Source organism: Vidua chalybeata, chromosome 6, assembly GCF_026979565.1.
Source record: "Vidua chalybeata isolate OUT-0048 chromosome 6, bVidCha1 merged haplotype, whole genome shotgun sequence".
Taxonomy (NCBI): Eukaryota; Metazoa; Chordata; class Aves; order Passeriformes; family Viduidae; genus Vidua; species Vidua chalybeata.
In genome coordinates, this window is record NC_071535.1 from 7,689,753 (window position 1) to 7,704,527 (window position 14,775).

Here is a 14,775-nt window from a genome sequence, read left to right on the forward strand (position 1 = left end):
AAAGTACTGAATGAAACTTCTGAACAATTAACTCCCATAACAAATGTCACAATGAACAGTCAGTGCCACTAGTCATGTCTGTGACCTCAGCCTTGCTGTTTAAGTGTGAGATCAGTTCAAATTCCCCACCCGCTTTCCAACTGGAGGATTATATGGAGTGAATGAAATAGTTCTTTGCTGCCAACTTGATTTTAATTATACATGTCCTAACCTTTAGAAAATGTATTTAGATTTTAAAATAATAGTGTGGGGGAGAGTGACACAGGAAATATATGCTTGAACTTACTAAAACACAAAAGATATTTTCTCCACGTGATAAACAGATGTGAAAATGACAATAATACAATGAGCTCATGGAACAAAGGGATCATCCACATGAAGAATACTATGTTTCTGCAGTAGTTTAATCCTGTAATCCTTAGTGAAGCTTTGATTACAAATTAATATGATATCAATGAGGCCTTTATCACTTGTGGTGCTGAGATAAGATTAAGTGACCTGTTATAGTCTTGGCAAATCTCTGGCAAGACTGAAGCTGACCCCATGGTTGCTTCCTAACTGTTTGTTTTTGTAAATTTTCAGGTAACAGCTTTTGCCTTTGTCTGAGTCAAAGGGCCGTGAAAGAAGGTGAGAGTGAAAGGACCCTGAGGAGAAGGAAAGAATTATTTACATCCAACTGGAGCGGGGTTAGGGGATGCAAATGGGAAATCTGCAACCTCTTGCTCTCTAGGTGTCACAATCAAATCCCTTCCTTGTGTGAAGCAGAGATTTCCAGATCACGGCTTGCACTCAGATGAAGTTTTTACACAACTGAAAGTACTTACACTGTATCTGCAAAAGGAGAGAAGTTGTTTTATGTGTTTGTGACATGTCACCTTGAAGACCAGCAATCCAACATTAAGATTAACAAAACTGGTATCCAATTTGAAATGTTTTGCAAGCACTTTGTATTTCCATAATTTTGATTTCCCATCCTCTGTGTGCATCCATATCCACAAAGACTCCACAGGAGGTGCTCCAAAGCCAAGTTATTTGCAATCAAGAGAAACAGGTTCAGTCCCTGAAGCAGGAGGTGAAGAGCAAGCAGAAAAGCCAGCTTGAGCATTTGAATCCATGGCCATACTTTTTCCATTCTTGCTCCTGCCGATTAGCCCAGCGGTGATTCACAGCATCCATGCTGAATCAGGATTGGTACCCACAGCCCCTCGCATCTGAGAGTATTTCTATGCTCTTGACTCTAAGTATGGAGATCTCCTCTTTCCCTTCTCACCTTAGCTGGTAAAGTGCACCATGTGGCTCTGACCTGGGATCAGGACAGCAGCTGTTGATTTAGAATCACAGAATCATTGGGTTGGAAGAGAACTTAAAGATCATCTAATTCCAACCTCCTGCCATGGGCAGGGACACCTTCCATTAGACCAGGCTGCCCAATGCCCCATCCAACCTTGCCTTGAACACTTCCAGAGATGGGCCATCCACAACTTCTCTGGGCAACAAAAGATTTTTTAAATGCTGCTCTTGAATGCATACAGTATCACAAATTTGTAGTACCTCTGGATGACCAACTCCCACCCTTCAGTCACAGTAAATTAATGTATAGCTGATGGAATTACTAAATCTCAAATAGCAGATTCTGAGGAAATATGGCAGCCTGCTTGCAACATCTGTATCCTCTTCCTTCTGTATCTGGCTACCCAGGACCAAGTTGGAGGGCACAAGGATTGATGGGGGACACATCTCTGATGTGACCTGGCAAAGCCATTCCTCAGTCCTGTTTTGAAGCCACTCTTGCAAAACTTACAAAATCGTCATTCTTTTTATGGAAAAGCAGATCTTCAAACTGGGATTGGTGGACAAGCCCAACAAATGTGAATGCTGTTTGAAGCTGGATCCAACCACTCCAGCCAGCTGCCTTCAGATGTCGGAAGTGACTGACTTTGTTTCATCTGGCAGATATGAGGCAACCAAGAGCTGGTCTTCTTGCAGATTTCCATATGGCAAAAGTCTTTCTTTGAAAAGGGCATCAAAGGGAAAATATTAAAACATTCAGAACCACGTGGAAGGAAAAGGAAACAATTATTTGGAGCAGATCTGGCTTCAGGGACCAGCAAGGCTGAGCCCTAGTCTGGCACTGGCTGAGGATTTTGTCCCAGATCCCTTCACCTTGCACCCATTCCCCATGCTCTCCAAGCAGCTCTGTTTGTTTGCTATCATCCCTACATCTTTTTGTGGTTGTTTTGCTCTTTTTCAGCACTCCAAGATAGTTTTCTGATGGCACTGAGGAGCATCTTGATGTAAATGTGAAGCCAGAAGTTTCCACACATGCTGACTGAAACAAAGCTGAATCAGTAAGAAGAAAGAAATGTGAGACAGAAGAGTTCAATCACACTACAAAATTTGCTTTTTATCATCCTCTGATAGATGAGATTTTCCTTTGGCTTCTCCTGGTAATCTCTGGCACTAAGTATATCAGAATGGTCACCAAAGATGACTCCACTACTTCCCTGGACAGCCTGTTTCATTGTCCTCAGAACCAGTAAGGGGTCTTGCTGTTCTTGAAAGCTCTCCAGGGCAGCATTCATCTGCTGAATTCCCTCACTGAAGTGAAAACTCCTGCTATGGTGCAATTTTTGTGGGGTGTTTATAAAGGTCAAAGCACATGATAACACACAGGTGTAAGGTATTGTGGCTTCTGTTTTGAAGGACTGAAGTGTTCTAAACCATCCCTGTTAGACTATTGATTTCCCTGGATAGCTGGGCATTTGCTTCATGCGACCTGACGGTGTGTGCAGGGCTTCAGAATGCTTTTCCAGAGATGTCTTATTCTAGACAGAGCTTCATCTGCATCCACAAAAAACCTCACCAGTGTAATGACACAGGGAGTACTGTGCAAACCTCCCAGGGAGCACAGAGTGCAGGGGTGGCTCTGGCAAGCTTTGGAAGAAAACAGTGCAGGGTTGTATCTACCAGACAAGAAGGAAGGTCACTCTGACAGTAGATCCCTACATCCTCCTCTTTTGAGAACCCCTCCCACTGGCACATAGCCATGCCTTGGCTCCTTTCCAGAACTACAGCATCTCAGCCAGGGAAAATTTGTACAGAGGCTGAAGGGAGATGGGGAGCTCTGTAAATCCTCCAGCCCAGACTGTTTCTGTTGATCCGTGGCAGCATGCATTGTACGTCCTGGTATCAATGTGATGAATGTTGTGCTGACTTCTGCATTGTGTGTGCCTTGTACTAAATATTGTCTGCTGGAAAGTAAATAACAGCAGATGAGCAAATGGGGCTGTGATGACATTTCAGTGTCCATAATGTTCCCATCTGCAAAATGCAGAAATTATGCATCATTTTAACAGTAGGAATAGATAAGCAGTCAGCTATCTGTATCTGGAAAATCAAAAAGGAAAGCAACATTAGAGGAAATAGATAGGCAGTGGGTGTTCAAGGGCAATGAGTCATCCTTGCCACAAATAAGGCTCAGAATGAAGAATACTAATAATTAGGCAGCATATTTCAGAAGTTCAGCTCTTTCCTCCTTTTCCAAATTATCTTTTATGCCCTGGGGATGTTTCGGAATGACAGTGTCTGCTTTGGGTTGTAGACATGAAGAAAATCTACTGTGGGAAGAAATGACCAAACAGCAGAGAAAATAAAGTTGAGCTGTAAAGTTTCTTTTTCCTGAAACTCAGGTGGTCCCTCTAGAGGCAATTCTCATGATGCTGGTCAGCCAACAGAACAAACAAATCCCAGGGAAGGACAATTCCTGTGGCCACTGAACTCAGCACTTGCAGGAAGCATCAAGAGCACCTGCTTTTTCCCTTTCCCCATGGTACTTATTCCCCCGAGCTTGCTCCGTTCTGCTCTCGCTCAGGGAATGAAACGGGTCCCTCTAGTGGGTGAATCCGTGAGGAAAGAACCTGCTTCCCATTTTGGTACACCATCGCTTCCCCTCTCGAAGCTCACACCTTCTGTTTTAGTGGAGATGCTTTGGGCTGAAAACAATGAGGATTTTGACCCTGAATCAGGCTGGGTCTCACCCTAGCCTAAATCGTGGACTGTCTAAAGTTGAAATTTCCGAAGAGGGGATTTGGAGAAAGAATACTGATTCCACTGTGAATGCCAGTGCTCTAGCTCCTTGGGGGTTGGAAGCAAATATAAATAACAGGTTTTGTCTTCACTTAGGAGGATTTGTAGGAAAGACGACTTTTTGAACCTTCAACATTTCTGAGTGTGAATCACAGAATCAATAAAGTTGGAAAAGATCTCTAGGTCATCAAGTCCAACCTATGATTGAATGCCACCATGCCCAAAAATCGTATCACAAAGGGCCATGTCTATTTCCAAAAAATGCTTCCAAAGATGGTAACTTCACCACTTCCCTGGGGAGCCTGTTCCAATGCCTAATCATCCTTTCAGTGAACATTTTTTTCCTAACAGTTTCCTAATAATGACATAATTAACATTTAGCCCTAAAACGTCTGAATCACAGAGATGTTTGGGCCTGTCCTAGGTGGAGACGAATCCTTTTCGGAACAGGAATAAGCCTTAAACCAGCAAACATGAGTTCTTGTGAAACCACAGGGCTGCAGTGTCATCCCCATTCCTTCCCTGCTTCCCTCTGCTGCAGAGCTCTGATTGCAGCAGCCTGACTTCAAGCACTGGCAAATGTCATCACTGACACTGCTGTGGTGGGTGCACACCATCATTATAATCTGTATGCATTTAGACATCCCAGCATGATAAGAGAATGATTAGGAGAATAGTTAGAGAGTAAATTAAAAACTCTCAGCAGTTTCCTGTGAGAAGGTACTAACTTACAGGCATATTTTTTCACAGCATTACTGAAAAATGCCATTAGTTATACCTGTGAATACATGTTAGATTTAAACCCCTGGTGAGAATTTTTATTAACATACAAATATGTTAGGGCTCTTATGCTGCTTAAAATGTAATTAACCATCTTCTGAAGATTAAGGGTGCATAATCATAAAAGAAGTGCACTCTTGTGCATTTAATTCTTCTAATCTGCTTTATGTTGATGTTAGTGTGGAAGAATAATCACTAGTTTGCCTAAATAGTTTGGGTTTGTGCTGTAGGAAGAAATTGTTATAGGATGTACTTCTAAACTTAAAATTTGGTAGGCTTACAGTGACGGGGGATGATGAAGTGCACAGAAAGATTAGGAAAAAATGCTTCTTTTATTCTTTTGCTGCCGTTGCAAATGCCCTGCAGTGGTAAAGCTGTGTTTCTGACAGTTTCATTCAGCAGATGAAAAGGAGGAAGGGACAGGCACATCCAGTGAATGACAAAGATAAGAGCAATAAACTTGCAGTAGTCTCCTTAACTACTAATTTAAACACATAATGTGTCATGTGGGGATTCAACAAGATTTTCTGAGAAGTATGTGGAAAATGAGCAACCAACACAAGGCAGAGAGACTTTTGATTTGCTGTGTTATAGTAAGAGAGCTGAGTTTGTGAAATGCATGCTAAGAAATAAATTAATGTTTTTATGTTGTCATTAATACATGCTATTGGAGTAGTCAGGGGTGTCACAGTCCCTATGAAATGTCAATCAGGTTTATTTGAAAAGTGGTGAAAACCTTCAAGGCCATAGAGCACAACTCTTCAGGGGCAGATTTTTCCTAGCAACATGATGCGCAAAATCATAAGGTAACTTAGAGAGCTCCACAGAAAAATTTTTTGTTCCTCTTCCCTCCTAGCAGGACTTCTTGAAAACTCAGAAGAGACAAAGAAAGAACAGTGAAAACTGTGGGATGAAGACATTTGCTGATAGTCATGACTGCATGACTACACACTGAAGTTGTGTAATAAGTGTGCAGCCTGCTCCTAGCAGAGTCAGTGGGGCAGAAACTCCCATGGAAAACATGGGATGAAGAGTCCATGCCACTCCTGCTTTTGTGGAGGAGTCAGAGGGGCTGGAGACTGGCTGGTGTTCCATGAAGACCACCAAAGAAGGAAGTTTCCTCCTCACTTGAATAAGCAGGGGCTCTGCAAGGTCCTGTAGGAGAAGCAGCTTCAAACATCAATTTTAAAAACTAAAAAACAATTACAAATTCATTCCATACTTTTTTTTTCTAAGAGTAATTTATGTTAAGGGGGTCCTTTAGCACTCAGTTCTTTGTGGGGCCAACAACATTTTGCAGCAGATTGTTGTGGCTGAGTGGACCCTGCTCCAGGGCAGACTGGTGACAGCGTGACTACAGGGAACAGTGACACACAGCCCAAGAAGGGCTCCTTGGCTGCTTCGTGCTTGTTTTCATTATTTCCAAGTGAATGCAGAGGCATTATTGAAAGTTGCTTGTTTTCATTACAGCTTCCTTCTGACAGGTGTGACAGGCAGCACGACAGGTTGTTCTGGGCCCTTTGCCATGCCGAGCTCTTGAGGCAAAGATGCTTTCTGTGATTCCCTAAAGGAGGCAGCTGCCAGGTTCCTTGTGGCCACCTGTGCTCAGGGACTGGCATGCAGCATGTCAGGGAAACCCTTCCTATGGAGAGCACGCACAGCTTTTCTCCCTCAGCACTGACAGGGAGCCACAGAAGCTGCTACCTGGCCAGGGGAAACTCCTGCTTCCCCAGTCAAAACCCAGCACGACAGCATAGAAGTTCCCCCAGGTTTTCCATCAGGCCCACAGACCAGGATGTTGCACAAAGACCATATTGCATTTCTTGTCTTTAGCTGGTAGTCCTTTACAAAACTGCAGGGAAATACCCAAGGCTGTTAAAGCATGAATAGTGCTTCAGATCCCTTTGATGTTTTGTCCCAAGCTGATATTCCCCACTGCCTGCTTCCCCATAGCACTGGGTGCAGGCTGCATCTCTGTTTCGACAGGTGCCAGCAGCACCAGCACGGAGCTGAAGGGTGCTGTCAGATCACAGCAGGCTTCAGCCACATGCATATCCTGGCTTGAACCTAGGCTTTTCAGAGAGGTATTAACTGGGTTAAATCTTAAAATGTTACTTTAAATTGCTGACAAGTTGAGTGCTCAATTCCCTTAGGATTTTTGAGTAGGTGGAATATATATATCCCAGGCAATGTAAAGGACACCAGATTCCCATTCCCAGCTTGTTTAAGGGCTGCTAGTGTAAACAACCTTGGACAAAGTGCATTTGAGAACCTGATTAATTCTTCTTGCCATTCAATCCTGCAACTAAATAAGACATGAAGCTCCAAACACAAAACCAGCCATTCTTCTGTTCTAACAGTTTGCTGTCAACACAAGACAATAAAATATGAATATTTTAGATTCATAATGCAGACAAATAGGAAATAGGAGCTGTATTGTGCTTCACATGCATGGCTAACTCAGTAATGCTAATGTGATTATCTCACTGAACTTTTGTGCTGTCGCTTAAGGGTAACTTTGCCTTGCTTAGCTGGGGTATACATATTTGTTTCACAGAGGCCAAATATCTTTTTTAAGTTTGTAGAAATAAAGAAGCCTGATTACCCTTATCTGTTACAAGGTAGCATCCTTTCTTGGCATTAAAGTCTTGGACATAAAACTCATAAAATGGTAGAGTTTTTGGTTTTGGAGAAGTAAGGACGGTGGCTAGCAGAACTGCGATCCTGGACTTCCAGGCAGCAGATTTTTTCCTGTTTAAGAGATCGATTCACAGAGTCCTTTGGGAAGCAGTGCCAAGGAGTTCAGGAAGGGCAAAGGAGTTCAGGGAGGCTGGAGATTCTTCAAGAAGGAAATCTTTAAGGTGCAGGAGTAGGCTATCTCCAGGTGCTGAAAGCTGCCTCAAACTCAGGAAAAAAAAAAAGAGTTCATGACCTTTCGAAGAAGGGGCAGGCAATTCAGGAAGACTACAGTGATATCATGAGGTTATCAGGGTCAAAACTGGAATTGAAATTAGAAAAACATCAGAAATAGAAAAAGCTTAACTGAAACTTAATTTGGTTACTACAGTCAAGAGCAATAAAGGATGTTTCTACAAGTACAAAAGGAGAGCTAAGTAGAATCTTCATCCTTCACTGGATGCATGGTGAGACATAATGACAAAAGATGAGGAAAATGTCTTTTTTGCCTTTAATAGTAAGACCAGTTGTTCTGTGGGTACCCAGACCCCTGAGCTGAAAGACAGACACAGGGAAATGGTCAGCAACATGCTACACTACCAGGCAGACACATGTCTATGCAGTCAGATGGGACCCAGAAAAGGATAGTGCGGGACCTGGCTGAAGTGCTCCCTGAGCCCCTTTCATTCATTTATCAGCAGTCCCAGATGACCCAGGAGGTCCCAGGTGACTGGAAGCTAGCAAATGGTACACTCATCTACAAGAAAGGCTGGAAAGAGGATAGGGGAACTGCAAGAAAAGAAGAAGATCCCTGCTCAGCCAAGTCATCCTTCTGCCCTGCTTGCCATTTCCTTCTCCCATGATTTTAGGAGATGGCTCTTCAAAGGGGATCAACACTCATGGAGCACAGGACCTCCAAAAGCAGCTTCCCAGGGGACTTTCTGGGCTTGCTCCTTCAGCAGCCCAGAGTCTGTTCTCCCTGCATGCATGGTCAAGGTTTTGCTGGCAATCGTATGGACATTTGACAGAGGTGCTCCACAGACTAAGGGAGTGATGGCTGTCTGTATGTCTGTCAGATAAATGGGGAAGGTGATAAAAGTGTTGGGAAGTGGGAGACTTGGCATGATGTAAATGCTGTGGGTTAAGGAGTGGATATTGTTCTGGTTTCAGCTGGGATACAGTTAATTTCTTGGCAGTAGCTGGTCCAGTGCTGTGTTTTGGATTCAGTATGACAATGATGTTGGTAACGCACTGATGTTCTGGTTGGTGCTAAGTGTCATGTGTATCCAAAATCAAGGGCTTTTTTGTGCCCTGTCCTCTGCCAGTGAGGAGGTACAAAAACCACAAACACAAAAAGCTGGGAAGGAGGAGCAAACTGGCCAAACTGGCCAAAGGGATATCCCATAGGCTGAGATAGCCAGTATATAAAATGGGGGAGTTACCTGGAAGGTGAGCTGATGGGTGTTTGGGAAAGGGTCTGGCATCAGTCAGCATGTGGTGATCAATTACACTGTGCATCACTTTTTTTTTTTTTTTTTTTTTTTTTTTTTTTTTTTTTTTTTTACTCTTCATTCTTATAAATTCTTCTAATTTACTTGCTTTCAATTATTAACCTATTCTTATCTAAACTTACCAGTTTGCACTTCCCCATCAGATTCAGCTCCAGTTGGAAAGTAAAAGACTGTGGGGATGGGAGTTAGGAGTGTGGAGGTAGGGACGGGGGTATGGGGTGTTGGAGCAATTGGCTTTGAAGTGCTCAGTTGCCAGCTGGGCAGTACCTCATAGCCTCTTTTCCTGAGCTGCCAGCAGACCACCACAAGCAGCACCAAGATTCCAGCAATGGCCCAGTACTGCCATTGTAGCAAGGCAGCCCAGAGCTCAGGTCCCCATGATCCACCAGTCTGCTCCACAGCCCTGAGTTCCAGCTCCTCCAGCATCCAAGTCATCTGCTGGTTGAGGAACTCAGAACGGTGCTGCACGTGCTGGTGTGTGTCCTTATCCATCTCATCATTAACCACCTTTGTGTTCTGGAGGATGGTTTTGACCAGTGTGACCGGGAACATCAGGACAGACATGGACTTCAGGAGGAGAGAGAGAAGGGTTTGACAGCTCTACCTTTGCACTACATCTCTCATCCAGGGCAGTCTCCGGCCTGTGTGTGCACTCACCCTGTCTCAGGCTGGACGAGGACAGCACTGCGTGATGCTTTTGTTCATACCTGCCCCTCATTTTGATGTCCCTTGTGGTGTTACTGGCACCAGAGACATCACAGCCAGGCCAGCCCTGCCCTTCATGCCCACCCCAGCTCAGACCCTCACAATGGCCCCAAGAAACCAAAGTCCTGACACCAACAAATGCAGATCCACTGCTCTGGAATGGCCCCCAGAGCCTCCCTTTGCACAGCAGGACAAAGATCCCCTGAACCCTTGGCAAACATAAAATTGGATGATGCGATTCCTGGATGTTTTTTTCCTTGAGATCCCCTGTGGTGAAGTGGAATTGGTTGCCTTGGCACTCATCTTTCTCCCATCTTTGTGGGAGTACTCTTGGTGCCTTTGTAACACCCATGTGTGTGGGGTACAGAGAAGAACTTGGGGGTTCTCATGGATGAAAGGCTGGCCATGAGACAACAGGGAGCATTCACAGACCAGAAATCAGTGAAATCCAGGGCTGCTTCAAAAGAAACCTGGGCAGTAGGCTGAGGGAGATGCTTCTGCCCTCAGGAGGGCAAGAACGATGTGGAGCTGTTGGAGCGGGCCCAGAGGAGGCCATGAAGATGATCAGAGGGCTGGAGCACCAGTCCTGTGAACATAGGCTGAGAGAGCAGGGGTTGTTCATCCTGGAAAAGAGAAGGCTTTGTATGCTACAACTGAAGTACCCCCTAAAATTGGCTTTCTGCTCTCTTCCACTAATAAGGCAGTAGCTACTCTGCACACAGCTGATTGCTGAAACCAGTGACTTATGGAAGAGACCTGTAGCATACCTTTCATAAACAATGACTTATTGCTGTTGCTTATTCCTAGTCCACTCAATTTTTTCTCCTTCCTCTTGTAGTTTTTCCTACAAAAACTTTACATGCTGGATAAAATTCTCAATCTGTAACCAGCAATATCATAGCAAACCTAAGAATGTTCTTAATACTCATCTGGTTTTAGGAAGGTACATAGTGACAATGACAGAAAAAAAAAATTATAGTGTTATCCTTCTTTGCCCTTCACTTAATTAGATGCCCAAGATATTTTACTTCTTTCTCTACTAACCGTAATTTTCCTTTAGAGACCCTTAGTTTTTTTTCTCCCCAAAAGTTTAATAGCTTAACTGTGACATCTCAGACTTTCTCTTTCTCCTCCCCTGATACAACAAATTATCTACATATTGTAATAACTTTGCTCCTGGATTTAGATTAAACTCTTCAAGCACCTGTTCTAAAATTTGTCCAAATAGATTTGGAGATTCTGTAAATCCCTGTGGTAAAGAGGTTCATTGTTACATCGTAATTGCTGCTTTCTCCCAGTAGTGGGGTCTTCCCATTTAAAAGCAAATATATCTCTGCTGTTTTCTGCTAGTGGACAGGTCCAGAATGCATCTTTTAAATCAAACACACTGAACCACACATGGTCAGGGAGAATCTTGCTTACTAAGTGTACGGATTAGGGACTACTGAGTGGCATACTTGAACAAGTTTATTCAGTCCTCTCAAATCTTGAACAAGTCTGTATGCCATATTGTGAGATTTTACCATTTCATTAAAACCAGGCCCACCATGTGGGCTCGCCATTTCATGGGGACCAGCCCCACCACATGGAGCAGCTACTTCATACCTGTGTGCCACAGGACAGGTGCTCCAGCCCTCTGATCATCTTCACGGCCTCCTCTGGGCCCTCTCCAACAGCTCCACATCGTTCTTGTGCTGAGGAGCCCAGGCCGGGATGCAGGGCTCCAGCTGTGCCCTCCTGAGGGCAGAAGCATCTCCCTCAGCCTACTGCCCAGGTTTCTTTTGAAGCAGCCCAGGATTTCACTGATTTCTGGGCTGTGAATGCTCCCTGTTGTCTCATGGCCAGCCTTTCATCCATGAGAACCCCCAAGTTCTTCTCTGTACCCCACACACATGGGTGTCACAAAGGCACCAAAAGCAGCCCTACAAGCACAGAGATCAATACCAAGGAACCAATCCCATCTCACCACAGAGGATCTTAAGGAGAAAAACATCCAGGAATCTGCACCATCCAATTTTATGTTTGCCAAGGGTTCAGGGGATCTTTGTCCTGCTGTGCAAAGGGAGGCTCTGGGGGCCATTCCAGAGCAGTGGATCTGCATTTGTTGGTGTCAGGACTTTGGTTTCTTGGGGCCATTGTGAGGGTCTGAGCTGGGGTGGGCATGAAGGGCAGGGCTGGCCTGGCTGTGATGTCTCTGGTGCCAGAGGGGCATGTAGGCAATGCTGCCCCATCACAGCTGGCCTAGCTGTGATGTCTGGTACGAGTGACATCACCAGGGACATCACAATCAGGGCAGGTATAAATGGTAGCAGGAAGCAGCAGTGCCCCAGGGCAGCCTGGATGAGCATCAAGTGGGCATACATGGCCAGATGCTGCACTGGATGAGGGCAGGACCACAAACACAGGCACCTAAGAGAGTGCTTCCAACCCTGCATCCAGGGCCCAGCCCCTTCCAGGCACATCTTGCAAAGGGCACAGTGCCACCACTGGGACTGGCCGCAGGCTCTGCTGCCTGCCAACTGCCTAGCCCCTTCTCCTTCCTGCCTGCTGTCTCCCATCCCTTCTTCCCTCACTGCCAGTTCCCTTTGTTTCTCTTTTCTTCCTTCCCTCACCTCTCAGCACTGCTGCACTCCTCTCCCTTCTCTTGCAGGTCATAATGTTCATACTATTCCTCTTCTGGCTTGTGCAATGCATCTGCCATTACATCAATGTGTACCTGGCTGAGGACCTCAACCAGCAGAGGACTCAGGTGCTGCAGGGGTTGGCCCACAGGACCGTGGAGCAGAGTGTTGGGTCCTGGGAAGCCGTGCTCTGGACTGCTGTGCAGCAATGCCTGTTCTGGGCCCTTGCTGGAGCCCTGGTGGTGCTTTTGGCACTCTACTGGTGGCTCAGGAAAAGGATCCATGAGATGGACAACAGAAGGGACTCAGAGAGTGAAGAAAGTGAGGAAGAAAATCCTGCTGATATTAATACGATCTGGATCTTTTCAAGACGCTTCCAATTGTCAGTGCCGAAGCTGGCTTCTAGGAGACGGGTGGTGCAGGAGCTGCTGAGTGACCTTCTCCAAGTCTCCCATAATCTCTTTTCAGACAGCTTCTTCCCGGTGCTGGAACCAATCATTGGGGTGGGCAGTGCCTGTGAAGGATGGAGTCCCCATAAGGAGGAGGATGTTGTCTACTGCATGTTTGTGCCCCTGAAGCCGCCCCGTGGGCATGCCTTCCACCTGGAACCAGACTCCATGGGGGGGATGCCACAAACGAGCAGGCGCATCCGCGTGGAGCTGGTGTGCACTTGCACCGGGGAGCAGCCTGACCAGAACATGCTGTGCTTCCTCCACCACTCTGAGGAGGAGTTGAAGAGAAATCAGGCGGCCAGCCTTCTACACACCCTCTGCACTGGCCCTTACCTAGATGGGGAGAAAATTGCCCTCTGGTTCCAGACGTTTGTGATCTCAGCCTGGTCGATGGTGCCTCAGTCCTGTCACTACAGCATGAAGGTGCTTCCCTCCTGCCGCTCCTGCAAGATGAAGCTGATGAAACATTCCGGGAGAAGCCTCTTTGTGGAGACGGTATTTGGTGTGCAGCAAGGTGACTCGGACATCTTCCTGAGCAGCCAGCCTACAGAGGCCCAACTCCCCCCAAGCACGACATGGCTGGAGAGCTATGCTGTGGCAGAGGCAAAGTTCTTCAGGCATGTCGCCATGCAGGCCCCACCCCGCAGCTGCCACCTCAAATGCCTGAGGCTCTGTGCTCGCCTTCTGAAGGGCTCAGGCCTTTCTACTTATGCCTTGAAAACCACGGTCATGCACCTCCTGACCTTGATCCCTCTGTCAGAATGGCAGCACAAGTATCTCCTGATGCGGGTGGATGACATCATGTGCTACCTGCGCTGTTGCCTAGAGGAGAAACGCCTCAAGCACTTCTTCTTTGACAATGAGGACATGCCCAAGGAGATCTCCTTGCCCCCAGCCTTCCAAGAGGCACAGCCCCTGAACCTCTTCCAGCACCTGGCACAGGATCCAGCTGCTCAGACTGAGGCATTGAAGGAGTTTGATGACCTGCAATATCACCTCTACTTTGGGTTCTGAATGAGAGAACTGTAGAATTGCAGAATCATAGAATCATAGTACTGTAGAAGAGTAGAATTGCTAGGTTTATAGGAGAATACTTCCAATATCATTCTAACCATACTTTGACCTTTAGTTGATGTAAAGTTTACAACAAATGGTGTGTTTGAACAAACACTGTATCTCTGAGCATCTGTGCATCACTTTGGCATGGAATGCGGCTGCTCAGCTACCCCAGAGTTGGAGATTATTTGGTAGAAGACCTGAGGCAGTGGGCTCTGGTTTCTCTGATTCCCTGGCTACAGCTCCCAGGAACTGTCCATGTTCCTGCACTGGGGAAATAGGAATAATTGGTCACCCTCCACAGCTGTGCTCACTGCCAAGTGGCATTTAATGTTGCTGCCCTCCAGAAGCTCCTGCAAATGCCCTTTTTGAGTGAGTCCATTCCTCCTGTGAGCTTTACTGGGTACAAAGATGGCAATAAATAATATATTTGAGGAAACACTTCATCGGTGAGTCCCCTGCATCACTCTGTCAGGGAGCACTGGCATAGGGTTCTGGCTGCTCAGCTGCTGCAGAGTCAGGGAGAGTTTTGCAGAAGAGCTGCTGGATGGGTTGGATATAGCACTTGAGGACAGAGTGGGCTGTCTGGTTTCAGGATTCCCTGTTTTTGTGGGATAATCCCAGTAGGCAGTTTGACATCACACAATAATCTAACAATTTAACAGTTGAAAGCAAGTAAATTAGAAGAATTTATAAGAATGGAGAGTAAAAACAAAATAAGAACAAGTGATGCAGAATTCAGTTGATCACCACATGCTGACCAATGCCAGACCCTTTCCCAAACACCCATCAGCTCACCTTCCAGGTAACTCCCCCATTTTATATACTGGCCATCTCGACCTATGTGATAGTACTTTGGCCAGTTTGGGACACCTGTCCCAGCTGTGC

The 14,775-nt window shown here is 45.8% G+C and overlaps 1 protein-coding gene across 1 annotated transcript; it reads left to right on the forward strand.

Moving 5' to 3' along the window:
- The first annotated feature begins 12,099 nt into the window (after positions 1 to 12,099).
- Positions 12,100 to 14,333, forward strand: LOC128790311 (inositol 1,4,5-trisphosphate receptor-interacting protein-like 1). Its single transcript, XM_053946942.1, has one exon. The coding sequence runs from the start codon at positions 12,415 to 12,417 to the stop codon at positions 13,843 to 13,845; it is 1,431 nt and encodes a 476-aa protein (XP_053802917.1). The 5' UTR covers positions 12,100 to 12,414; the 3' UTR covers positions 13,846 to 14,333.
- Positions 14,334 to 14,775: the final 442 nt, after the last annotated feature.